The sequence below is a fragment of the Cylas formicarius genome, unplaced genomic scaffold (assembly GCF_029955315.1).
Source record: "Cylas formicarius isolate icCylForm1 unplaced genomic scaffold, icCylForm1.1 PGA_scaffold_8__14_contigs__length_24414737, whole genome shotgun sequence".
Lineage (NCBI taxonomy): Eukaryota > Metazoa > Arthropoda > Insecta > Coleoptera > Brentidae > Cylas > Cylas formicarius.
In genome coordinates this window covers 6,136,702-6,161,943 of record NW_026844361.1, presented here as the reverse complement: position 1 = coordinate 6,161,943, position 25,242 = coordinate 6,136,702, and the positions used below count along the sequence as shown (strand labels likewise).

Sequence of the window (25,242 nt, the reverse complement as noted above, 5' to 3'; positions counted from 1 at the left end):
TGTTGGTCTGTCCCACATACGTCAGGCTGCACGATCCGCATGCTACACTGTATACTCCTTGGTTTTCCAGAGTAATTTTTTGTTTTGGGTTTCTTAGGATGGCTCCTTGACGACTCGCCGCACTGTGGCGAGATTACAAAATAATCCTATCATTGAAGAAAATGTAATTCAATGTTCGCGACAATCATCCGCTAGAATAAAATTATATAAAATTATTATCTCCAATAAAATCAACATAAGGAACAAGGGAATAAAAAATCTCCAACATGTTTTTCAATTTACCAATAGCAGTAAAAGAGCATCCTGGAACGATGTATAACTCTATGTGTGCGTCCAGACAAATTCCATGCCACATCATAAGTTGGTTGGTAAGAAAACTTTAGACGGTCCACTAGGCACAACAAAGCTTTGACAAAGATCTATCAAACTTGGAACATGTTCTAAAGCCTTGCAGCGATGATTTAGTTTATAGATACATTAACAACTTTAATTTATAACAGTTCTGCGTAATTTCTTCATTTTTTAAATGATTTTAATTGTTCGTTGCAGGTTACGGTAGCATAGCACCGAAAACGAATCTGGGAAAAACCGTCACCATGGGCTACGCGATGCTGGGCATACCGCTCACCCTACTTTACCTTTCTAGCGTAGGTACTATACTCAGCCGTGTGGCCAGAGGCGTGTTTTCTAGAGCGCTATGCTGCTGCTTGTGCTCCAACTGCGGCTACTGCTGCTACGACGAAAAACGCATGGCTGAAAAAGAGCGCCGGATGAAACGAAAACGCCAGCAACTCGAGCTACAACAGCAGCTTGGACTACAAGAACCGTTCTACGTCAGATCCAACTCGAGCTATAGCAACAGCGTGCACTCCCCGTGTCGGGACAGCAACGGCAAAGAAATGGACAGTCTGAGCGGTACCGATAACGAATCCAAATCGTCGATACATGGCTGGGGAATTTTGGCGCCCATTCTCCTCTGTCTGGTGATGATGTTTATCTACATCTGTATAGGGACGTTCGTGTTGTACAAATTGGAAAATTGGTCGCTTTTGGATGGGTTCTACTTCTGTTTTATGAGCCTGACGACCATCGGGTTCGGAAATATGGTACCCGGATCGGATCCGTTTCCCGAGCACGATTCTAGCACGACCATGTGGTTCTGCTCGATCTACATAATGTCCGGTATGGCACTGACCGCCATGTCGTTTAACGTGGTACACGACGAAATAGTACATAGGTGAGTATAATGGCGGAGGTTAGTCTAGCAATGACTGTCAATTGGACAGGTTCGCACAACACCCACATCACAAGGCCGTACAACGCTAAAGTATGAGCATTCCCAATATTAAATAGAGGCGAAGGAGGAAAAAAATCTTTAATTGTTTTATATTATTCAAATATGATCTAGAAATTCATAAAGAGGTGGTGCGTAGGTATTTTTAAAATTTTATATATATTTTTAATAAGCCGTCTGAAGAACATATTTGCAATCATTTTTAAGTAATATAAAATTAAATTTTAAGAAGCACTTGAATAAGCATGATCAGACCTTTTAAATGTTGCATTATTGTTTCCGTATAGGCTTATAAAAAAACCATTTCAGTAATACTCACCCGAGAGGTAAATCACGTGTGACATGTGTGTACCAGCTCTATGAAATCGGTCAAATCTTTGAAAACTTTGTTATCTGTGAAATGCACGAAATCTTGTAGAAATCATAAACTATTTTTAATTTTTTTTAATCCAACATAAGAGTAAACCCTACAACAAATTTGCATTTTTTGTAGTGTTCACTCAACTAATGATTCAAGAATGAAAAATTCCGGGACATCATCCTGCCTTCGTTTGTTGACATCAACAAACTCCCTTTGCATTTTTAAGCTCATACAGATTTTTTGTCTACAGAAAATTAAGAATTATTATCAAAATAATCATGCCCATTTCTATCAAAAAAAAAAATTTAAACTTAAAAACTAAAAGTTTAAAAGAAAGATTTCAAAAATATTATGTTTACGTCCGTTTTGAAATTTTATAGAATTATTAATGATAATACTTTTTCCCACCTTTTGAAAAAAAAAATTAAGTGTATATTTTATATATTATATTGTATATTATCGCATTAATCAGCAATTATCTAAATATCACTTTATAAAAAAAATGATTTCACACACTAATTCCGAGACTAATGATGAATGCTTACGTTTTCGCGAATATTGTGTCTTTTAATTTGTTGCTTTTGAAATATTAAATACCAGTCTATCGTAGGTAGCGGGTAGATACCTTTCTGCAAGTCCAGCAGAGAGCAGATTTACTTCAGGGCCTTAGCACCCCTGCCCACGCGAGCTCTTGATTTTCTCCCACCTCCCACCCCATTCGAGGAAATCATGAGCCAACCCTTCGTCCTACCCATTTTCCCATTTAACCCTACCTATATCCTTTCCAACGGTGAAGGCAACAGGAAACCACACCGTTAATATTTCCCAGGATATTGCTATGGCGAGGAAAATGAAAAACACGGCCCCTAGTCCCGGGCAACCCTTAGATGGGCAAGAGGTGCTAAGAATCCCCCGGCTCAAAATATCAAAATCTAGAATGCAGATAGGCACATGGAATGTTAGAAGCCTCTATACTGCCGGAAAATTTGAAAATCTTGTTCAAGAAACCAAACGCTTGAAGCTGTCTATCATGGGTATAAGTGAAATACGATGGCGTGGTTCGGGAACCTGTAGACATGAAGACGGTATATTGTATTATGTGTAACACCAGAAATTGCGAAGCATGTACTTAATTTTGTTCCAATAAGCGACAGGATACTATTAGTACAACTAAACGCATCTCCATTTAACATCAACCTAGTACAGGTATATGCTCCTACGTCAGAAAAACAACATGATAACGAGGTGGAAAACCTATATAAGCAACTTAGTGTAGTACAAAATTGGCAAAGGCAAAAGATCAGATCTGGTTGGGGAATATGGTCTAGGAGAGAGTAATGCACGAGGGGACAGGTTGTTTGATTTTTGCCAAGAATACACATGTTATAAGGTACATCAACGCAGGCTATATACTTGGAGAGCCGCTGGAGATAACCCAACACATATAGTGAGAAATCAAATAGACCATATTCTTGTCAACAAAAGATTCAGGAACTCCATCAACAGAGTTACAACATACCCTAGCGCAGATATTGGATCTGACCACAACCCTTTAGTCTCCGACGTAAGACTTAAGTTAAAAAGGATAGAGAAGAAACACCAGCAAAATAATTACAGTATTTCAGACGTCAACAAAAGTAAAATTGAAAAAGATGTTAATGATTACATGAGAGAAATGAGAACTACAGAAAATGTTGAAGAAACATGAGAATTATTCCGTGAACATATGACCAAGATATTAGAAGCACATAGAGTAACAAATAGGCACAAGAAACAAAAATGGATGACTGAAGAAATATTGGACCTTATGGAACAAAGAAGACAATACAAGAACAAAGCAGTAGAATACAAAAGGAAACAAAGAGAAATAAAACAAAAAATACGAGCGGCTAAGGAGAAGTGGATGACGGATAGATGTTCTGAAATGTAAGAATTTGAAAAAAAACATGATATGCTCAACATGTACAAGAAAGTTAGGGAAGTTGCTGGCTTATATAATAAAAATGCTGCTAATACTATAGTGGATAATACAGGAAAAACTATTATTGATGAACAAGAACTCCTTGAGATATGGAGTAAATACGTAACCGAAATGTTTGAAGACGACAGGCCAAATATACAAGATTATGTAAATCAAAGTGAAGGGCCAGAAATCTTGAAATCGGAAGTTCTACATGCTATAAAAACAGCCAAACTCAAGAAACCTACGGGATCAGACAACATTCCAACAGAGCCCTTGCAGATGATCCACGAAAACCACATCAGTGCCTTAACTAAGTTTTTCAACACTGTATATGATACTGGTAAAATACCCGAGAAATGGTTGAAGTCTGTTTTTATAGACCTTCCGAAAAAACAACAGGCGAAGAGATGCGATGAATACAGGTTAATTAGTCTCATGAGCCACACACTTAAGATCTTCCTTCGCATAATACATGGAAGAATAAGAGGCCGGTGCGAAAGGGATATAGACGAAACCCAATTTGGTTTTAGAAACGCACTTGGAACCCGCGAGGCACCTAAATGTCCTCCTAAAAAAGTGTCGTGACCAACGTAAAGACATCTATGCGGCTTTTATCGACTACGAAAAAGCATTTGATAGGGTTCAACACGATAAGCTTTTTAATATATTAAGGACCTCAGGTATCGATGGTAAAGATCTACGTATCATAGAGAACTTGTACTGGAACCAAAAAGCAGTGGTACGATTCGATGGAAGATTAACCCACGAATGTTGCATTCAGCGAGGTGCCAGGCAGGGATGCATTCTCTCCCCGCTATTATTCAATCTTTACTCAGATGTTATTTTCAAAGAGGCTCCACAAGATAAAGACGACAGGACAGAACATGGTTCTAAAAATGAATGTCGCTAAAACAAAATTTATGGTATTCAGTCGCCAGCCACATGCCGATGCATCCCTACATATAGACCAGCAAAACATTGAGAGAGTTACCTATTACAGATATCTTGGATGATATATCACAGAGTAACTAGATCCAGATAAAGAAATCAAATGCAGAATAGAAACAGCTCGCACAACTTTTATGAAAATGAAACCATTCTTCTGCAATGATAACTTAAACCTCAAATTGCGCCAAAGAATGATCAAATGCTATATTTGGTCTGTGTTGGTATACGGTGCTGAGACTTGGACTCTCAAGGCCAATGCTATTAATCGCCTGGAAGCATTCGAGATGTGGTTGCATAGAAGAATGCTCCGAATACCATGGACCGCCCTGTAGACCAACGAAGCAGTTTTAAATAAAGCAAGTGCCGTCCGTGAATTGTATAACACAATCAAAATACGAAAAGTATCGTACCTGGGGCATGTTCTTGGAGGGGGCCGCTACAAAATCCTTCAACTTATAATGAAAGGCAAAATCGAAGGTCGCAGAGGTGTTGGAAAGAAACAAATGTTATGGTTAAAGAACATCCGCGATTGGACCGGAATACGCAGTACCGAACAACTATTCAGATTAGCCGAAGACCGTGATCAACTCGCCAATGTGATTGCCAAAGTTAGGGGCACCTGATATGGCACCGAAAGAAGAAGCAGAAGTCTATCGTTTCACCGCCTTATTGTAAAAGTCGTGTTGAATCTCAGCAGCCGATCTTCATTGGCATGTAAAGGGTGATTCACGTCGAGTATCCGTATGACTTATCACCAAAGTCGTTTATTAATACTACTAATGTACATACTAATACATATGGTGTTCCATTGGATTTTGATTTGAAAGGGCCGATCATGATGTGCGTACTGTGCATGATCATATACCAAATCTGAAAAAAAACGTTTGGTTCTTAAGAACTTTTAATAGGAGACTCAACTTGAGTCACCAATTATACATTGTGAATAATATTTCGAAATGAAAAAAGTGTTCAAGTGCCAATTCATTTCCATTGCGTAACCAAAATATTAAAATTGACTTATCCACCTTTCCACGAAATACTAGATATCCAATCTCCACTTATAATTTTTTTTTCAGTAAGTTTTGTGAGAGAATATCGCAGTGTTTTTTTCGTTATAGATTTTCAAAAATTTACATTCAACAAATTCATTTTGGTAGCAATTTTATTTTAGTCGTGGAAAACTAACCTAAAAATATCCTCAGGTTGAAGCATCAAGAGAAAACTGTGCCCAAAATGAACTCAACAAGCTTCCCGGACGATCTGAACATCAACGACCCGTACAATATGACTTCATGACAGTTTAACCCCCACAAAAACTCCAGCTTCTATCACAGGAACCTCACGGAAGAGACCCTACTTAGTACTGGCACTCCGACTTCAATTATAGGTTGGTCACTCACAAAACTACCAAAAATTGTATAGTGTTTTTGAAGATTGTTGGGGTGTGGATCGGAACGGAAAGACTATTTTCTTTAATATGCGATATATGAGTAAACATAAACATAATGACAGAACTCGTCACACATCTTTCTTTGCATTTTCATGGTGTCACACACACTCTTCTTCACTTGTCACAGAACACACACTGTCCTTGCAGCTTCATGCACAGTGTTGCCACACATATTATGTACAATATGAATGTATCGCATACTTAATAAAGATATCTATCATAACCGCGTTTTATCCTCAATCGTGGATTTTGTCCTAAAAGGGATCCAAAAATATTAATAGAGACAATTCTTTTATTTTCTCTTTCAGTGGGTGCAACTTTTTGCCATAAAATAGTTTAACTCTTTGAAATTTGACAACATATTTTAGTTATTCCCATTAAAAATTTACAGCGAAATAAAAGTAAAAATACCAACAGTATGGATGGATTTTTTGGTTGTGTGTGTCAATGTCGTGTTTACATGAATAAATTTTAAATCTCGATACAATTCAATTTTTTTCCGAATCGAAATTGGATTGAAGTCCAGCTCGATACCGACAAAAAGTGGCCTTTCCTGGGATTCGATCACAGTTCAAATCGATTTGAGTCACATGTATAAGTAGTAAAAGAGATCAATGAATTATATGTATAGAAGATTGTCAAATTATTAGTCTAGCAAAACTGGTCCAGAGCCTAAGAACACTTTAAAATAACTGTGGAGCTCTTGGCGCCCTCTATATTTGGGTAGTTAAACCTGACCTGAAGAATGAATTGTTTGTTTTCTTCGTGGTACAGACCCAGACCTAAAGTAATAAGATACGTTATCGGTATTTTGAGGTTATGAGAAATAAACTTTTTATGCGCAACTTTAACAGAACTCATAGGGTTTTATCTTTCGTGTTATTGCTTGTGACGATCATATTAGTAAACAAACTATTTCATAAGGTCGTCACTGCCGTTTAGATTTTTCGCAGCTCCTACTAACTCCACTTTGAAAATCGAGAAAGAAAAATTGTGTTCAGCTGAAGCGATGCCTAACGTTGATTCTTTTCAGAGATGAGTCATGAGATGATACCGATTAATTTGAATTCCAAAATGCCGGAAGTGGTGGAAGGCAGTGTAATTATGACCGGTGTTTACACGCTGCCAGAGGAGCCCGAAAACGAAGATGTATCGGAAGGGAACACGGAAATGTGAAGCGATCGTTAGTCACTAGGCAAACATTATTTTTTTATCTCCAGTTTTCTTATACATAACATGTATTCCGCGAAATTCTAAATTACTGGTTGCGTTATTTAAGATTGATTTACAAACATATCATTGTAGCGCGATTTTTTTCACACGGTTGTTAAATATAAATTAGCGTAAAAACGAATGTGTAAATTTTGTAAATAATTATTGACCTACCCTGGTAATTCAATTTAAACGTTCGCGTGTAATTATCATCATCATTGCAAGTGGATTTTGGGATTTTGCGCATTACGGTTTAGCGACGAGCTCGGTCGGTATCGACCAGAGATCAAACGAACTACGCCAAAAAAATAAAATCGCCCTTTTCTGTCCTCGTTGCGGCTAATTCACAGGGTATTTTGTAATTCGTCGCTAAATCCTATCACGTTGATTTCGCGGTTCATCGTTTTCTGTTCCTCTGTATTACTGTCGACGAACATGTTTTAATGTTTCCAAGGAATATTTATCGCGATAAAATAAACGGTCGTTGGTATAAATGTTGACGTTTGTATAAAAGTAAATTAAATAAAAATTCCAAGTCACGAAAGCGTCTTTTATTTACAAATACGGCGCTAAACAACCAACATAGCCGCTGACAGTTTGCCAATGTGACAGGTTTTAGTATAGATGTAGCAATTTTGTTGTCAAAATATGCCCATATCTCCTCAAATGTTCTGGCCAAACGAATTAAGTGTGTGAAAATCGCTGATTATAAATTAAAAAGCGCAAAATGCAGGTTAGTGGGTGAAATTTGAAGACATGCGCTGAAAATCATTCCCATCCCTACGGAAATACATATTCGAACAGCTATATGGTTAAAAACAATGTTTCCTTCCACGTTTAGTCGGTTAGTTCGGTACTTTTTTAAAACTTTTCCACAATAAAACATGTTTATTCAAAATGAATTATCAATTTCAAATACAGCTGTATTTATCTTTAGACCGCCATTACTGCACGAATCCCATCAAATCTAAAATGCTGACCGGGCAGTCGTTGTAGTCCGAACAATCCTGCTTATCCAAACCGTCTAGTTCCGCCTTTTCGTAGTCTGCAAAATAATCCTGGTCGGGATCTATTGAAGCCGACGGTCTGGAAATTAACTTTAAAAAAATCGAATCCACACGGCAGAAGTCACTTACGTCAACACCAAATGCAGAAGATCGCCCAAAACGCCGCTGGAATGCTGCACGGTATGCATGGAAGCTTCGCATATGCTTCGCAAGAGGCACATCTTTCCCGGATATCCCCGTCTGCAAAATTAATGTTACTGATTAGTTATTACGAGGGTGAAACTTACGCGTCCAGTTTGCTTTCCAACGATTGGTAAAACGACTTTCTGGTGAAGCTGCGTCTGGATACCAGTGGCGGGTATTCGTAAGATGTTTCGTTGAAGGGCAGAGAATAGAAGGCTTCCAAAAAGAACGCCAAGAAGACATCTATGTTGGGCAGGTCAGTTAGGGGGAGAGCAAGAGCGGCATAAATCTAAATAACATTTTTCCCTACTAATTCCTGATAAAATACCCAATGTAGGTACTTACTCCCATGCCGGAGCCGCTAGGAAAATGGAACTTGTAATTAGGAACTTCGTAATAACCAAGAGACATCTTTCTATTGCTTTGGCTGCATTTAGTACACGACAACGTATTGAACGCTTGCTTAGGACGTGTAAAATTGTGACGCGAAATGAAATTTGTAAATATTTATTTAAATAATTTTAAACGGTTTTCGTCGGCCGCACTGAGGCGCCATCTGAGAGAGATTGAGTAAAACCGATTAATCAACTCAAACCTCTGAGCCATAGATGGACCAACCACAATATCACGTGATAATCATTACGCGTGCAATTAATTTTTCCATTTTTAATCTAATAATCTAATAGAGAACAAAAGCTGTTGAACAGATTTTAAATTTTGTTCTACACTGTCGTTGCTACATTAAAAAAGGTGACTATAGAAAAAGCATCAAGAAAAGTGCAGTAGCGTTCATCGTCGACGAGATGGCGGCAGCAGTTGACATTTAGCCAAGGCGCAAACCTTTGAGAATTTAACATATGTTTGTCGCTCGGTGTGTAGTGCAAGCACTGCTGTCATAGCATTTCGTACTACAATAAAATAGGCACCGGCCATCTTTTTCAAGAAGTGTCTGATTAGAATCCAACTTCAAAATTAACCCCGTAATTAATGTCAGAGCCACAGTCAGCCTTGTTACTTAGAAAACAACTAGCAGGTTAGTAAAGAAGGATCGGATTTATGTGCCGAGGGGCCCGTTAACGACCGTGGGAACAAATAATCAATTGACATCCGAAACGGCATTACAAAAATTTTACTTTTTCAAGCGAACGTTTCGTCCCTTTCAGTAATTTGCGGGTATTTAGCGCACGGGAACGTTTGCTATGGTGTGCTTTCGGTTGAAGGGTTATTTTATCATCTCCTTTTCGGGAAAATCAATATGAAGTTTTTTTTTGGGTTGTCAAATGTGCGGATGCAATATTTTAACGAACAAGGTGTAATTATGCCGAAAGTTTGGTGAAAGTTGCAACTAAGCCGACGCATCATCGCCAAAAGTTGTGTAAATGTTAAAAATAAGCACAAAACAAGTCTTAAAAATGATCAATGTAGCGACAAAGAACAGAATGTTGCAACGTTCATTAGAAATTCATTTACTACAATTATTTAATTGTAAGGCCTTTGTTCGGCCTTTTGTATTAAAAATTTCATTGACCTTGAGAGTAAGAAAGTATATGTTACGGCATTTTCTGTTTCAGAACTAAACAAAAACCCCGTCGAGGGTTTTTCTGCGGGACTCATAGACGATAACGATATTTACCGATGGGAAGTACTTATTATTGGACCCCCTGACACATTATAGTAAGTTTTGATATGTTTTGAAGTAAGTTCGAAATGTTCCAAAGGCTAAAAAAATGCACATGTATTATAATGTATTGATCTCATGTGAAAATGAGGTTATGTCAAGATAAGTCAGAAACAAATTTATTTATCACGGAATTTTAACAGATAGTTTCGCTTACAGTGAAGGGGGTTTCTTTAAATGCCACCTCCACTTCCCTAAAGAATATCCACTTAGGCCGCCAAATATGAAATTCGTCACAGAAATTTGGCATCCCAACAGTAAGTCTGTGTACCGTTTTTTCCGTTTTATTATTCCCGACGCACCCGTATTTCGTCCACAGTTGATAAAAACGGCTACGTGTGCATATCGATCCTGCACGAACCTGGCGACGACAAATTCGGCTACGAAAAAGCTTCAGAACGGTGGCTGCCAGTTCATACTGTAGAGACTATTTTAATATCCGTTATTTCAATGTTAGCCGATCCCAACGACGAGTCGCCTGCCAACGTCGACGCCGCTGTAAGTACTTTTTGATTGTTTAAGGGTTCGTCAAAACGAGTTAACTCTCGCCCGCCAATGAACTTGGCTTCCTACTTTTTACAAATGGTGCCTTGCTAGCATGTGCACATTTAAAATGGAGCTAAATTAAAATATAGGATGTTTCCAGTAATCGTTTTTAGATAGATTTGATGTAAAATTAAATTCATTAAAAATTATCAAGCAATGCTGTTCAGTTAAAAGTACAAAAAATAGTTCTTTAGTTATTGTAATCTTATGAAATCTATTGTAAAAATTATTAAAAAAATATGCGTAATAAGTAACTTTATTTAAAAAATAAAATGTTGGGAAATAACTACATAATGTGTGCCAGGTGTATTGCAATCTCAGAAACTGTTAGAAATAGAACAAAGGTGAAATGGGGTAAGTTTCACAACATCAAATTGAATTTTCACAGAATTGAATTTAGGTCATTTTGAGAAATTTTTAAGAAAATTTCGCTTTGTCACCATTATTAACTTTGTTTTTCAAATAAGGACGTGAATTTTTTATGTTGGATTTTAAGACCTGATATCTCAAAACCATTTATGTATCGCACAAGCTTCTTAGTTTTGGTACATTACTAGGAAATAAAAATTATATTTTCCAATAAGTGCAATACCTTATTGGTTTTGAAATATGAGAAGCTCTCAAAATCCAAAATAAAAAGTCCAGGAGTTGAAACCTCTTGAACAACCAAAATAGATAAAATCGCAAACTGCACACAAATCTGGACACACTGTATACCTTCAAAAATTTCCAATATTCAAACACAATCTACAAACTTTTAACTTAAAATTACAGATATGTTTTGGACAGCAGTAGTATTGATGGCATAATTTATGGCTAATTATGCTTCTGGATCTTTAATATCCTCCACACTTAACCTAAAATGAATCAATAAAAGAATAATATCATATCTAAACCTTTATGTATAAAAATTATATAAAAAACTACTTTTTTCATTTTTACATTTATTGAAATAGATATTCATATTGGACAATATTTGAATGGCTATAGAATTTCACTCATCTGCAGAAGGTCCAAATTGGTTTTTTGAATGAGATTAGAAAATTTATAATGTTCTGTACTGCATCCAACTTCTGCTTTGGTTTACAACTAGATACAGTTTTACGTTATTTTTGTAAGAAATTCTGTTTTCTGTCTTCAATTGATGTATTTGCGAAAGGTTTTGTAGATAGTTACTGGAGTCATTTTTATCTGAATCAATATGTAATTTATAGACTTCAGGAGGACTTTCACTTGAAATATCTATCCACTATCTATCTATATCTCTATGGTGAGTTTGTTGTCACTAATAACTATAAGAACAGTCAAGGTTAGACATAATTAAAATAAGTCCTGAAAATATAACTATGGTAAGCAGTTCAATAGTCAAAATCAATTCAAAAATGTCTATCATCAAAAAGTATTTCGAATGAAGATGTAGCGTACTAATCTATCTGTGATAATTGAGGTTGATCAGATTATAAAACACTTGTCTACCGCTTGCAAATATCCACTCTTTCAGTAATGCTTTGAAAATTGTAAAATTTTGCTTCTCCCTTTATATTTGATGGTTGATGGGTGCAAAGTATTCACACGATCATTGTTCTTGTGTTTTTTGTGTAATGATTAGCTAAGTAGCTTTAATGTGTGTCTTGTATTTATGATCTGTACTAATGGAAACAATATTCTTAAGAACGAAAAGTATAACTGAAAACATGAAATAAGCAAAGTTAAGTTACTGACAAGCTTGATTCAGGCACATGTTAGTGATTACCACAGATGATTTCACTTCGGGAACCAAGTTCAGCAGCGGGCTTGCTAGACGCTAGTGTGAAAACACCCTGAAATATGTTCCTATGCTTATACGCGGTGACTTTCCTTTCCAGAAAGAGTGGAGGGAGTCGTATGCAGAATTTAAACGAAAGGTCGCCAGATGCGTTAGGAAATCACAAGAGCAGGAGGAGTGTTAGTAGAACTAAATCGTTTATATAACAATAAACCGACAGAAAACAACAAAAAACGCGTAATAATTAAAAACAAATTTAACATAAAAAAACAATCGCCAGGGGGCGAAGAGGCTGGTTTCCCCCTCCAGCTCGCGATATTAACGTCAATATTTATTTATGTGTTTTTTTTTCTTGGTAACTTAACCAATCCCGGGATTATTGCAAATTGTGTTTGGAAGCTGGTCCTCTGGACGTGTGTGCCCTCTATTTTCATGTCCGCTATTGCCGAATCGAGATCTCTTTGATGCATCGTGAAAGTTTTTCGCGGACTCCGGTGAGGTTATGTCCCGACAGTTCCTAAATTTACTGACTATCGGTAAATTCGCAGTTTCTCTTCCAACTTTAGTCCCGGTTTTCAGCTTCTATTCCCCAGGAGTAATCTGTAACGTTATAACAAAACACCTTGTAGAGTTCAGTGGATAATAACATAACCTACTTTTACCTACCGCTAAATACAAACGGAAGTTCCTAAATGTGGTACCAACCTAATTGAAATCGGCCGGTAATTTTATAGGTTGCTTTCATGCAGCCGCACCGTATAGTTGGTCTGGGACACGAAAGTTGGAAAGAGACTTGGGTGAATTTTTCATAGGAAATTGTTATTTTATGATTAATGTTTAATAATATGTTTTGAGGGCACTGTATGCCGTCAGTATCCATTTACTTCAACGAAAATTAAGCCCGAACTGACAGGCGTGACCTTACGGGAGAACCCACGGTTATAATTTTGTTCCGCAAGGAATCGTCGCTCTTACTTTTTGCACATAATCGTGTGACCTGCAGCGTGTTGTAGCTTTCCGTTTTCCTTTTAAGGTTATGCGTTCTTCGATTTTGGCGAGATACTTTTTTTTGGGGTTTTATGTGAAAAAAACTTCTTTTTCATGATTTCGAGTGTTTCCCGAAAAGGTCCCGGTAGACCGCGAACATTTTGTAACGTATCGTACCGAAATGTATTACGTATTACCTTGCGTTCTCCTTGTCCGTATGCGTGTGCAAAGTGTAAGAATATTTTTCTACGTTTCGTCAGTGGCGTTGCGAAGTTATTGTGAATTACAAAACGGTTTTTCTTTTTTGCGTTTCTCGAAAGTTTCATTTCAATTTGTCCTTTTTCATTATTAAGTTAAATATGATGAAGCTGTTACAATTCGCTCTTAGGATCAATGTAACAACGTAGGTTATCAATAAATTTAAGTGAGTTTTATTATAAAATCTTGTTTTATTTCATCCGGGGTACACTATAGTCACTTTTAGCCACTCTGGCAATAGGCCACAATGTGTCAAAAATGCGGCCTATATAAAATATTTGCCTTTATAATAGTTTTTTGTGTAAAAATTTGCAATTGTACATACCGTGTATATATGACATGAAAAGTATTATCTTAACCCTTCAACTAATTCTGCTCCTTGAGGACGCCCACGACACTTCAAGTATCGCATTGAACACAATTATTAAATAGGAGGTTCTACCGTAAAATGATGCTCTCTCAATTGTTCATTTAATTATAGTAATAGAGTTGATTCTGCTTGTTGCCCTTCCATAATTGTTGTAAAAAGTGCCCGAAACTTTCATATTGCCTCCTTATAAACTTTACTTTTTGGCAAATTTCGTATACAGAATAGGTTGCTTTGCGATTCCGCTCATCTCAATCCACAATTACTAGTGGGTGATGTCACTCGGCGAACGTTTTCATTCTTTCAAATCTTTTTATACCTAGAGGGCTGTTCATCACACATATATATATAAAGATTTAATTCTTTCTCCTAGTCTTCATAATATCCAAATTATTAATTACACGTAGCATTGTGAAATTGATCGGTCGATTTTTTTGTGTCAATTGACAGAAATAATTTAAAAAAAAACGACATTTTTATTTATTAGTACTGTGCGTTCTGAGGACTAAATAGATTTCATATTTTTATTAGCATTCCCTGAATCGCCGTTATTCCTTGAAGAGGGTTATAGGTAAATTGGACATCACAAACGTATATTTTTTTATAAAATACATATTATTAAATAACGATAAATAAAACTCTGCAATTGCAAGATGTTATTTAAAACATTTTAATCGAATTTGACTAGTCAATTAAGAAGTGCCCAATTGAGCAGCCCCAACAATAATTATACGTTTAGTTTAATTATGATTAATTTTTGATTCGTGTAATTGCTTCCGATGATATTTTCAGATACAAAATATCAGCTCATAGTAGTTCCAAACCTTACCTAGCTAAAATATATCTTGCATTAATTTTTTATTTTCAAAATAATGAAAAAATGCAAGTAAAAGTAATGAAAAACATTTTTGCTTATTGATAACACTATTAAGTATGTATTTATTACTGCAGACTTTTCTTTAATTTTTAAACAAGTTTTCTTCGGGTTTTCGTTTAAATACTTAATCCATGTAGATAACCGTTATTACAAAAATCATCGAGCAGGTCTCATTTCAACAGCAGGGTGTCTTCTTTAAAATGTCCAATAACTTGCGTTATTTTAGCACCCTTTTTGATCGATTCATTTTTGTTAAACGTGTCAAAACTTCCGTTCTATAATTTTGCTTTTTTCTCCCACTCAAATGCATAAATTCTCCCATTCAAAATATAAAACTTGTGTTATTTTTGATTAATTGATTTTTATGAAATTTTAAAAACTTCTGTTCGATAATATTGCGTTTCCTCTCCCTCAAATGAAGGTTACACGAGTCTCTCCTCCCCGTTCAAAATCAATAACTTGTGTTTTAGCAACTATTTGATTGACTGATTTTTGTTATTTTAGAACCCTTTTTAATTGAGTGATTATTATTAAATATGTCAAAACTTCTGTTCAATGATTTTGTTTTTCCTCCCACTCAAATTAAGGTTGCATGACCCTTCTCGCGTTCAAAATCTTGTAAAATGTTAAAAACAAAGAAAACACTTGGACTATCCAGATTTGTCGAAGTTCTTTTTCTTTAGACAATGGAAAAAATGAAATTTTCCCGGTTTTAATGCCTTTATTCTTCTGTCGCCGCAAACAGCTACACGTCATATTTCATCTATTTTTTCTATATTTCTATTATAGATGCCGGGTGGTCAATTAAGGACACTTGGTCCTATCTCGAAACGTAATTCTCCTACAGAGTACTTGGCGCGTGTTTACAGATTTCGACTGTTTGGAGCTTAAAAAAAACGTTTATCACACGTTACTTAGTATGCCGATTGGTTTATTTTTTCAACGGGTTCGTGAAAGTCGCGATGAAGCCCGCGAGAGATAATTAAAACGCGAAATTATTACCGTCTGGTTTTTACTCTGATCAAAATTCACCAGTTGCGAGAAGCAGAAGTCGGCGACTATTTTCCGAGAAAAGGTTTCTTTTCGTTTCCCTACGCAAACCAAAACAAAAAAAAATCACCTCGACGCGTCCAGGAAAAACTAGGCCAAGGCGCACCTGACGAGCGAAGTTAATTATATTTAAATTGCTTCGAAAATATTCATTAACACGGTTTTCTGGAAACGTCAACCGATCCAGTTACCCACTTGTCACGTCGCTTATCGGTGACGAAAGGTCGCCCGATAGCGCGGACGCTTTTCGGCGGTCCGTGCTTCTATGACGTAGCCGACGGTGCCGGACGAACATAGCGGCGCGTATATAAATAAATAGTGTTATTTATCGGCGAATCAATCGAAAGAGCTCGCAGATATAATCGCCGGGGTGTAAACAAAGCCAGCTGAGGTTTCCAGCGAAGACGCGCAAATGTGCGTTTTCCACGGAAATCGACGGAAAAACTAAAAATACACACGATAATGTGGTAGGGGACAGGTTTACCTAGACTATAGGTAACTTCAGAGTACTTTAAAATCATTCTGGCAACGCCAATCGTTTCGCTGGGTTTAAAAGTTTACGATAGACGCCGGGTCTGGATCCATCGAGACAACCAAATGAATGGACGCTAATTCAAATTTCGGACAGGTCCGGCGCTGTGTAAAGTGTCGATAATAGTCGGATTATTCGCTGTGTTTTTGGTTTTGACTTGGACGTTTAAGATTCGAGGCCCGGAGATGAAATGGTAAGCTAAAGGCACTTAAAATTTTGTGTAATTTATTAAGGCACTACGTAAGTTTTATACGAAATGAGACTTGTGGATAATACACAGCCACATACTTTAATTATGTTTAATTCGTGAGTCAATTTAACACTTCCAGAGGAGTAAATAAAAAAAAAACAATTTTCTCAGGGAATTTCGGTTTTAGCAGCCGGGCCAATTTTTTTCGACAACACTCTAAAGCAATCTATTTTTTTTAATAGAATTCTCGGTAGACTACCCAGGCAGACACTTGTTCGATGCAGGCGCCGCGGCCTCTATTTTTAATCCGCTTTATACCCAACGCGTGCGAGTTCGTACGTAAAGTATTTACCTAAACATATATTTTTAATCAATCACTTTTCAACACGATTTTTATTCCGGTCTCACTCTCATGACAGGTCGATCATACGTCGCCATCGAATTATCAACACGTCACCGCTATCACAGATAACCCCAAAGTACTTCCCACTCCCCGCTGCACTGGCTCGACGCATGCGTTTCAATTTCAATAGCTGTCAATTTCAGCCTATTTTTTTCCCAGTTAATTCGGTTGTAAGTTCCTGCATTAGTCCATAGGTCCTCTATATCTCTAGTAGATATATGATCGTACTATTAAGTACTATTAAGGAAGCAATATATCTGGTTGCATGGCGTTAATAATATGAAATATAAGTAAAAAAGGATAAAAATACATTTTAATTGCTTCAAATTATTTTAATGTTTAAAATATAGTACAAATATGCATAATAGGTAAGAATAATCTAGAAATTAATGCAGGTATTTTAAAAATTCCTTTCTTTGTTGTTCTGTAACTATGTTCAGGCTTGGATAAATAATTCGGGTAGCCAACCAACCAAAGTGGAAGGTATTGCAACTACAGTCGAGATTGTGTTATTAAGACTGGTTAAAATAATAATAAATAAAAACAAACGTTAAACAAACGAGGCATTTTTAACTTGGCGTTAGTACTTCTCCTGTTGATTCAACAGCGCAGGTATCAGTGCAATATTTTCAAAGGTTTCAAAACTACATTCAAAATCAAACTATTTTAGTAAGACTCACCTTTATGTTTTGTGTTGGAACAAATAAATCTTCTCTTTTTATTGCTTAAATCAATTTTTTCGACAAGAGCTCCGCTTTTGGGAATGATAAATATGTACTTTTGATCCATTCCATCCTTGTATATCATAATTATATTAAATAAAGATAGTAACACAGGAAATACAAAGCTTTATAATTTTTAAATACACAATCTCTAGATTAAATAATTACATATTATCTCGCACACAATAAACACACACAAAACATCGTCCTATAAAAGAAACATTAAGAAAGAATAACACAAATATTTTCTCACACTAATTCTGAAGTACTGGTAACAATGGCTAAACTGTTCACGAATACTGCTGCTTTTGTCATTTTTTCAGTAACAAGTACAATTAAAATAACCCCAATCAAAACGTATAACCGAATTCATAACCTTAAAAGCGACGTGTCCTTTTCGTGATGACTCATCTATTGTTCAGAGTGTGTCGTTTCTCCGCCTTAGGGTGCTGCCTGTAATGATTTATGTGGCTAGACAGGGACCACCAATTGCGACCTAACCTCTAAAAGTATTACATGAAAAAAAAAAGTATAAGAATGCAAGCGCGAGAGATTTGGCACGCAAACTTTCTCGCATTGCTTTCCGACATTTACCTATAAATCAGGAGAATGTTTTCCCGTGCCCTCGTGACGTCACTTTGACAAATTGTTACTTTAGTTTAAAGCCGATTTTTGTGAGATATTGATTGCCGGTGTTATATTTTTGTCACTTTCATTGGGCTTTTCTATTTAGAATCCGAGCGCAAGGCCGTGTACACTTTCCGCTTGACACATCGCATAAAATGAACCTTCATCGACGGAACCAGCGACGTAGCATCGCATAGAGGAAAATAAACTCTTCTTCTCGACGCGAACACACGTATTTCGAGTTGTTTTTGTTTCGCCGTCGGACCTTCACTTTTCCACGAAATTGTGTTTATCCTACATAACGTCTATTCAACCTCGCTTGCTCTAATTAGTCCGACTTGAAGTTTAAAAATAATGTTTCAGGTATATTTACGTCTCAATTTCAAAGAAAACGGGTCAAATTTCAACTTCCGCGCTAAACATTGTTCGCATCGTAAACCACAGAGCTGACGTTAAAGCGTCTCTCCTCCACAGACCTTCAAAATAATCGCAAGGTGCTTTTCGCTTCTGTCTTACAACTTACGTGACAACGTAACTGGTTTTGATTCTTCGATTCAATAGAAAATATTAGAAATTTAATCATAAACTATATTTTTTTTGTGACCGGAATGAGTATTCACTGCGTATATCCCATATAAGCAAACCACCGACAACCTATTGTCCAATCAAAAATAACCAATTTCACTAATCGATTTATCGACCTCTCGGAATTTACGCGGGCGAACATCTCGTAAAGTTGCGCAAATAGACTGGAAGACGCTATATTTAGCGTTTTCGATACAAAAATAGCTGCAATTTTGATATATTTGCTTTTGGCAAAAGCCGAAGCTTGAAAACAATGCTCATAAAAATAAAGTATTCATAACCAAATTTTGCGGTAACAACAACAACGTACGCATAAGCAACTTTCAAATATACCTATCAAGCAACAAGTGTGACATACTACGTAATCTGATTAAAAATGCAATGATTTCTTAAAATTGTAATTAGATATATCTGAAAAAAACGCCGGAGTTCAAACAATTCCACTAAAAAGAGCGCGGAAATGGTAACCGTCATTATGCAAGAATCCTAATATAACTACCAGAGCAGTCTTGAGCAACAATTAAGAATTCCTTCGTAGATTAAAAATAGGTTATAATAATAAATTGTTATGGGATTGAGTTTTTAAACTTGCCGCTCACAGGTAGCGACCGATTACTGTTCTGTGGTAACCAACGAAATTTTCCACAGACCACCGATATCGAAATCTGCGGATAGAAGTCAACTAAAACGTTTTCACGTTTTGTTTGTCAAAATTCCTGTCAAAAACGCAACATTTTTTAAAACAAACCTTGATATCGAGGAAAAGTCACTTTTCGATTCAAATCGGTGCGGTCGAATTGGTTCCGCGCCAAATTTCAAGGCAGTTGGGGAAAAATGGCGGCGGTATCGATCAAAACTTCAGCCAGCCGTAAGAAATGTCAAATAACTCGCTTTCAGTTGATCGAAAATGAACCGGTTGAGTAATTCGCATTTCGGGCAACCGATTAAATAATCAACCATCGTTTTCGCGTGCCGCACGACGTTTTAACTCCGAACGACCGCTAAATGTCAAGCAAGTATTTTTTGCGCTGGCTTTTGTGTTCGCATGCCCTCTATTCTGTCGCTAAGCTTTCGGAACGACCCGATACGCTTCGGGGCTCTTATTCGCTGAATGATTAAGCCGCGAGAGCTATTGCCCCGATGGAAAAAAAGTTTGAATTAAGGTGCACCTGTCCACCTGTGACTACACGAATCTAAATTTAAACTGTTTATTTTTGGCCTAAATATATTCCTAGACTCCTAAATTATCCCAAATAGCGTTATTTTGGGTTATTGTCGTATCAAGTTTTTATTGCAAAACTAGCTTGGGTCCCCGCTAAAGAATCGCCAATTTTTTTTATGTTCGAATACAAATAATTCGCATTAAAAACTGCTTGTCAGGTAAAACGGCGATGTAGCACGCAATGTAATCGTAAATTTCGATCTGTGCTTGCCGTCTGACGCTCTTGAGGGTTGTTTCTTCCAGACGTTAATTCAAAAAATCAATAAAGTCCGGGCGTAACATATTTATCGTAGGAGGCAGCAGCCGTTTTTTGGAACTCGCGCGCACGCGCATGCTTCGATCAGCTGAGAGTCTTTGCGTTGTTGGCACTGTTATCAAAAATTTCCTAGTATTCTGCCGTTTGAACGTTAACGAAATTACCTTTGGCAGACAATATTTGCGCAGATCTTATTCTTTCGGAGCCACAACGATCTGGTAAACATAAATAAACTACAAGATTTTAACTGTAGACTTATTATTTCTGTCGAGAGTTCGGCTTTCCTTGTTACACGCACCTGCGACGCTTTTCGGTTGACGTTTGGCAACAATGCACGGTAACTCCCATGAAAGTAGGCAGCCTGTGATACACACATGAATGGCTGGCCGCCTGCGAAAGAATGAAATTCGATCACTTAATGATTTTCCGAAAATGTGTGGAAATTCGCAACCCAAATGTCTGACGGGAGCGCGCTCCTCTTTTCAGGCCGAAAAATCTAAGCTGGGAGAACCACTTGGACTCCACTGATCAAAACAACAATATAACCATGACATCGGAAGATCTGCTGCAGCCGGGCCATGTAGTTAAAGAACGGTGGAAGGTAAGTCTGGTTTTGTTGTCGAATTGTTTTTTTAAAGTGTGTTTACAAATAAACCCTTTTTAGGTGGTTAAAAAAATAGGCGGGGGAGGTTTCGGGGAGATCTACGAGGGGCTGGACCTGATAACGAGAGAACAGGTGGCTCTGAAAGTGGAGAGTGCGAGGCAACCGAAGCAGGTGTTGAAAATGGAGGTGGCTGTGCTTAAAAAACTGCAAGGCAAAGAACATATTTGCAGGTTGATTTGAATTCGGCTATTCTCATGTCAATAGTACTTTATTAACCAATCTTTTTGCAGATTTATTGGCTGTGGTAGAAACGATCGTTTTAATTACGTAGTAATGCAGCTTCAGGGGCGTAACTTGGCCGAATTGAGGCGGGCGCAACCGCGGGCCGCTTTCAGTTTATCGACCACACTCCGTTTAGGCCTGCAGATTTTACGAGCCATTGAAAGCATACATTCTGTGGGGTTTCTGCATCGTGATATCAAACCAGTAAGTGCTTGTTGTGGCGACCGGGTTGAATTGTAAAGCCAATGATTTCAGAGCAATTTTTCCATGGGTCGGCTGCCGTACAATTGTCGTAAGGTGTACATGCTGGATTTCGGGTTGGCTAGGCAATACACCACTGCGACCGGGGAAGTCAGGGCGCCCAGGGCCGCTGCCGGTTTCAGAGGTACCGTTCGATACGCCAGCATCAACGCTCATAAGAATCGAGGTTTAACATTTGTTTTTCAAAGTTGATATCGGCTAAAGGTGGTGGTTTGTAGAAATGGGCAGACACGACGATCTGTGGAGCCTTTTTTACATGCTGGTCGAGTTTGTTAATGGGCAGCTGCCCTGGAGGAAAGTGAAAGATAAAGAACAAGTGGGTTTGATGAAGGAGAAGTACGATCACAGGCTGCTCCTGAAGCACCTCCCGTCGGACTTAAAGCAGTTCCTCGACCACATCCAAAGCTTGGAGTATGCGGACAAGCCCGACTATCAGGTACGTCTACCTAGGTTGTGCACTGTTGGCAACTGACAAAAATATGTTTTACAGATGTTGATCTCGTTGTTTGAGCGGTGCATGAAACGTAGGGGTGTGAAAGAATCGGATCCCTACGATTGGGAGAAACCTACTGGTGATACTCAGCCTGTGAGCCAAACGGCTCAGGCACAACTGCCGACGGCGCCTACGACACTTCCACGCCACACGAAACACGTCACCACGACAGATAATAATCAAGAAAATATAGAGCCTGCTGATAACAAAGAGGTAAGGTTGCAGAAAAGGGGCAACAGTCCTTTTCTTTTATTTAAAAAGTCATGGCAAATTGACGATAAAAGTTTGATTTTGAAGCGGGCGGGTGTAACAAGAGGAATTCAAAAATACCAAACTTTTAAATAAAGTGAAGTGCACTAATATTTTTTGTTTAAAAAAAATATATTAAGAATTGCGAAATTTGACCAAAACAGACATCAATGAAATAAGACAAAAATATAATTTAACAAATGAAAAGTCTTAACTTAATTTAAAATGAAAATGGAAAAAGGCAACTGTCCTTTTTTTTTCTTTGAAAATGTTCGTAAATCGTCAATACAAATTTATTTCCGAAACGGGCCAGCCGAACCAGAGTAGCCCAAATGTACCAAGATTTTAAGCGGTTGGTCCGACAGGAGTAGTTCAAGTGTACCGAGCCTTTGACCTAATTTTTTCGCTGTTCACTGTTTAACCAAACAGACATAAAACAAAAACAAGACAAAAATGTTATTTAACCTGCTTTCATTTAAAATCATAATTCAAAAATTCAGACCCTATAGGGAGCAATGTCTACTATTAGCTATCTAGTTTACTTTAGGTACTATCCCTCTAGCAAATTTAAAAGATAAAGAGTTGGTGTTCCAGAAAAAAGGCAACTGTCCTTTTTCTTTAAAAAATGTTCGCAAATCGATTATACAAATTTTCTTTCGAATCGAGCCAATTGAACGGGAGTATTTTAAATGTACTGAAATTTTAAGCTGGTTGATTTGTGGGTTATTCATTATGTGTCAAACTGGTCTTCGGACAGGAGTAGTTCCAATGTACCAGAGTTGATTTTTTTTACTGTTTATGCGAAACGGTCGGGTCGGGTGTATCAAGCCGGTAAAGAAAATGAAAGCTAAATATTCTTTATGTTTAAAAAATGTAAACAAAGTAAGAATTGCTACAATTTAACAAAATAGACGTGAAAGAAACAAGACAAAAATATTATTTACGTAGCTGAATTTAAAATTATAATTCAGAAATTCATTCGTACGACGAGATATGTATTAGTAATAATCTAGTTTAATTGAGGTACTCTACAGGCTGTCTTCCAGCCGTTTTCGAAAAATTAAAGTCCCACTTAATTTTAAGATCTTATCTTATCTTTTTTTTGTTTATGTCTAAATTAAATTAATTGAAACACTATTTTTTTCGAAGATAACTTTATTATTCTTATTCTTATTATTATAGCGGCCTTCAAATCCAGTGGCGTTTCTTGGAATTTTGGTTATTCTCGTGACATTCATATTTTGATTCCTTATCCAAGAAATTGAAAAAATGGTGTATAATGAATAACAAAAAAAATTACCAAGTAATTTATGAATAACAAACAAAACTTTGTTTTTCTTTAACATTGCTTATTTTGTAAACAGAGCAACTTTCGAGTTCACACATTTTTCGGCCTTAGCAGCTGGCTGACTTCTGGTCACATAACTTTTTCATTCTTCAAGATGGCTTACCAAATTAAGCACCAATTTTCTTCCTTGGAGATTTCGAAATCCTACCAAACGTTTATGGTTGTTATTTCGTCTTGTTAAGTCAAATCTACAAATAGTAGTTGAGGGTTACAAATGTCCAAAATTTTTCGACTCAAATTCGAATACTGTACCGATTCCGCTTACCGACTGTTACCCTTGGTATAACGCAAAACGTTTCCAGGCGCAAATAGACGCCAAGCGGCGCATCGAGACGGAAAACACCGCTCCCCTCGCCACCGACACCCACACGAACGCGCCCAAACCAACCGTTGACAAGAACTGCAACGCCACAGCCACCGAACAAATTGGTAAGTCGATTTGTCGAGGGAGATCAGGTCTAAAAAGTGTCGTTCGTGGTTTCCCCCGCGCCCGATGCTGGGTCCACCACTCCTCTGTCTCAATATTAATTTTTCCAGCTCTCGGGCTAAATGGGAATTTTACGTGTATGTCGCTGATGGCAAGCATTTTGCTTAATTGCGATCTCCTCGGGTGTTTGACAGAATACTATGTCAGACATCTCGTGTCAGTCAGTCTGTCAAAAAGTACCGCGATAATAAAATAAAATAATTTATTGACCAAACATGTTTAAACAATACATTTAAAGTTGTCAGTATGAGTTTTTGAAGTAAACATACAATGTATATAACAAACAGTTTACGCACAAACAATCTAAAATTCACAGGTCATGTAGCTTTGAAAGTTGCATTCAAAAAAATCGTTGTAGTCATAATAGCATTGTTGTGTTAAAATGTGTTTAATAGTTTTTTTTTTTAATTAAATCGGGTTTTTGAGAGTTGCTGGTATTTTGTTATACAGTTATAAGTTAATGGACTATTGAGTTTTGTTTACACAATGGTGGTTTTCGTGAACATACATTATGCACTGATAGATGAAAATTGAAGGTAGAGTTAATATTTTCATTTTTATAAATAGTGGCTTACAGTGTACCACATAAAGTTCGAACAATCTTTTTTTTAATTTTAAAGATTCTATCTGCCTCTGATAATAAATTTACTAAAGTTAAAAGTTAAAGCCGTCTTAACAGTTTTATGTTGAATAAGTTTTCGAATCTGAAATATAACTTTGTTTAATCTCTCGGCCAGCATATCTATATGCATGTGCTAGTTAAGTCTGCTATTTCTGTACACACCGAGAAGTTGTGAGAGCTAACGTCAGGTACGCCTGAAAAAAAGACAACCTCTGATTTATTTTCATTGAATTTAAGACGATTTGAACGAAACCACTCTCAAATTAAGTATTGTTGTGTCATCTGCATATAAAGAAACTATATGTGACCTTATATTCGCGGGTAAGTCGTTATATTAGGAAAAGAATTCGACCCAGTATTGAGCCTTGTGGCACCCCAAGCGAAACAAATTGTCGCCGTTAGGTAACGTAATG

General features: G+C 37.1%; 4 protein-coding genes across 11 annotated transcripts in view; 3 read left to right on the top strand and 1 right to left on the bottom strand.

Annotated features, from left to right (window-relative positions):
• Positions 1-7,763, top strand: part of LOC132706641 (TWiK family of potassium channels protein 7) — a 398,964-nt gene extending 391,201 nt beyond the window's left edge. For 2 of the 3 annotated variants that reach the window (XR_009619616.1, XR_009619615.1), the window contains exons 8-10: positions 550-1,237; positions 5,769-5,953; positions 7,050-7,763. Coding sequence is in view for 1 of the 3 variants with exons in the window: in XM_060678102.1 (XP_060534085.1) it covers positions 550-1,237; positions 5,769-5,862 (782 nt within the window). In the remaining 2 variants the exon portion in view is untranslated. Of the gene's footprint in view, positions 1-549; positions 1,238-5,768; positions 6,415-7,049 lie in introns of those variants that run through there. The other variant, XM_060678102.1, reaches the window with a different exon arrangement.
• Positions 7,764-7,766: 3 nt separating this feature from the next.
• LOC132706642 (uncharacterized) lies at positions 7,767-8,885 on the bottom strand. The gene is made up of 4 exons (XM_060678103.1): positions 8,764-8,885; positions 8,523-8,707; positions 8,365-8,475; positions 7,767-8,314 (listed from the first exon to the last, which is right to left on the bottom strand). The coding sequence occupies exons 1-4, from the start codon at positions 8,827-8,829 to the stop codon at positions 8,173-8,175; spliced, it is 504 nt and encodes a 167-aa protein (XP_060534086.1). The 5' UTR covers positions 8,830-8,885; the 3' UTR covers positions 7,767-8,172.
• A 390-nt stretch (positions 8,886-9,275) lies between these two features.
• Positions 9,276-13,836, top strand: LOC132706433 (ubiquitin-conjugating enzyme E2 G1). The gene is made up of 5 exons (XM_060677777.1): positions 9,276-9,451; positions 9,990-10,092; positions 10,256-10,353; positions 10,416-10,594; positions 12,508-13,836. The coding sequence occupies exons 1-5, from the start codon at positions 9,406-9,408 to the stop codon at positions 12,589-12,591; spliced, it is 510 nt and encodes a 169-aa protein (XP_060533760.1). The 5' UTR covers positions 9,276-9,405; the 3' UTR covers positions 12,592-13,836.
• A 2,669-nt stretch (positions 13,837-16,505) lies between these two features.
• LOC132705780 (tau-tubulin kinase 1) overlaps positions 16,506-25,242 on the top strand; it is a 54,893-nt gene continuing 46,156 nt past the window's right edge. For 2 of the 6 annotated variants that reach the window (XM_060676637.1, XM_060676634.1), the window contains exons 1-8: positions 20,041-20,701; positions 20,970-21,084; positions 21,148-21,317; positions 21,378-21,573; positions 21,625-21,796; positions 21,849-22,066; positions 22,121-22,336; positions 24,023-24,149. In XM_060676637.1, the coding sequence (XP_060532620.1) occupies positions 20,559-20,701; positions 20,970-21,084; positions 21,148-21,317; positions 21,378-21,573; positions 21,625-21,796; positions 21,849-22,066; positions 22,121-22,336; positions 24,023-24,149 (1,357 nt within the window). In that variant the 5' untranslated portion in view covers positions 20,041-20,558. Of the gene's footprint in view, positions 16,672-19,705; positions 20,018-20,040; positions 20,702-20,969; positions 21,085-21,147; positions 21,318-21,377; positions 21,574-21,624; positions 21,797-21,848; positions 22,067-22,120; positions 22,337-24,022; positions 24,150-25,242 lie in introns of those variants that run through there. The other 4 variants (XM_060676635.1, XM_060676638.1, XM_060676636.1 and 1 more) reach the window with 4 other exon arrangements.

Bases quoted from the DNA above. Each gene is read 5' to 3' on its own strand.
- LOC132706642 (XM_060678103.1), bottom strand. From the start codon at position 8,829: ATGTCTCTTGGTTATTACGAAGTTCCTAATTACAAGTTCCATTTTCCT. The intron at 8,476-8,522 runs GTAAGTTTCACC...TTAATTTTGCAG, and splicing joins TTGGAAAGCAAACTGGACGC to ACGGGGATATCCGGGAAAGA. The intron at 8,315-8,364 runs GTAAGTGACTTC...GTTAATTTCCAG, and splicing joins CTTCTGCATTTGGTGTTGAC to ACCGTCGGCTTCAATAGATC.
- LOC132706433 (XM_060677777.1), top strand. From the start codon at position 9,406: ATGTCAGAGCCACAGTCAGCCTTGTTACTTAGAAAACAACTAGCAG. The intron at 9,452-9,989 runs GTTAGTAAAGAA...TTTCTGTTTCAG, and splicing joins ACTTAGAAAACAACTAGCAG to AACTAAACAAAAACCCCGTC. The intron at 10,595-12,507 runs GTAAGTACTTTT...TTTCCTTTCCAG, and splicing joins CTGCCAACGTCGACGCCGCT to AAAGAGTGGAGGGAGTCGTA.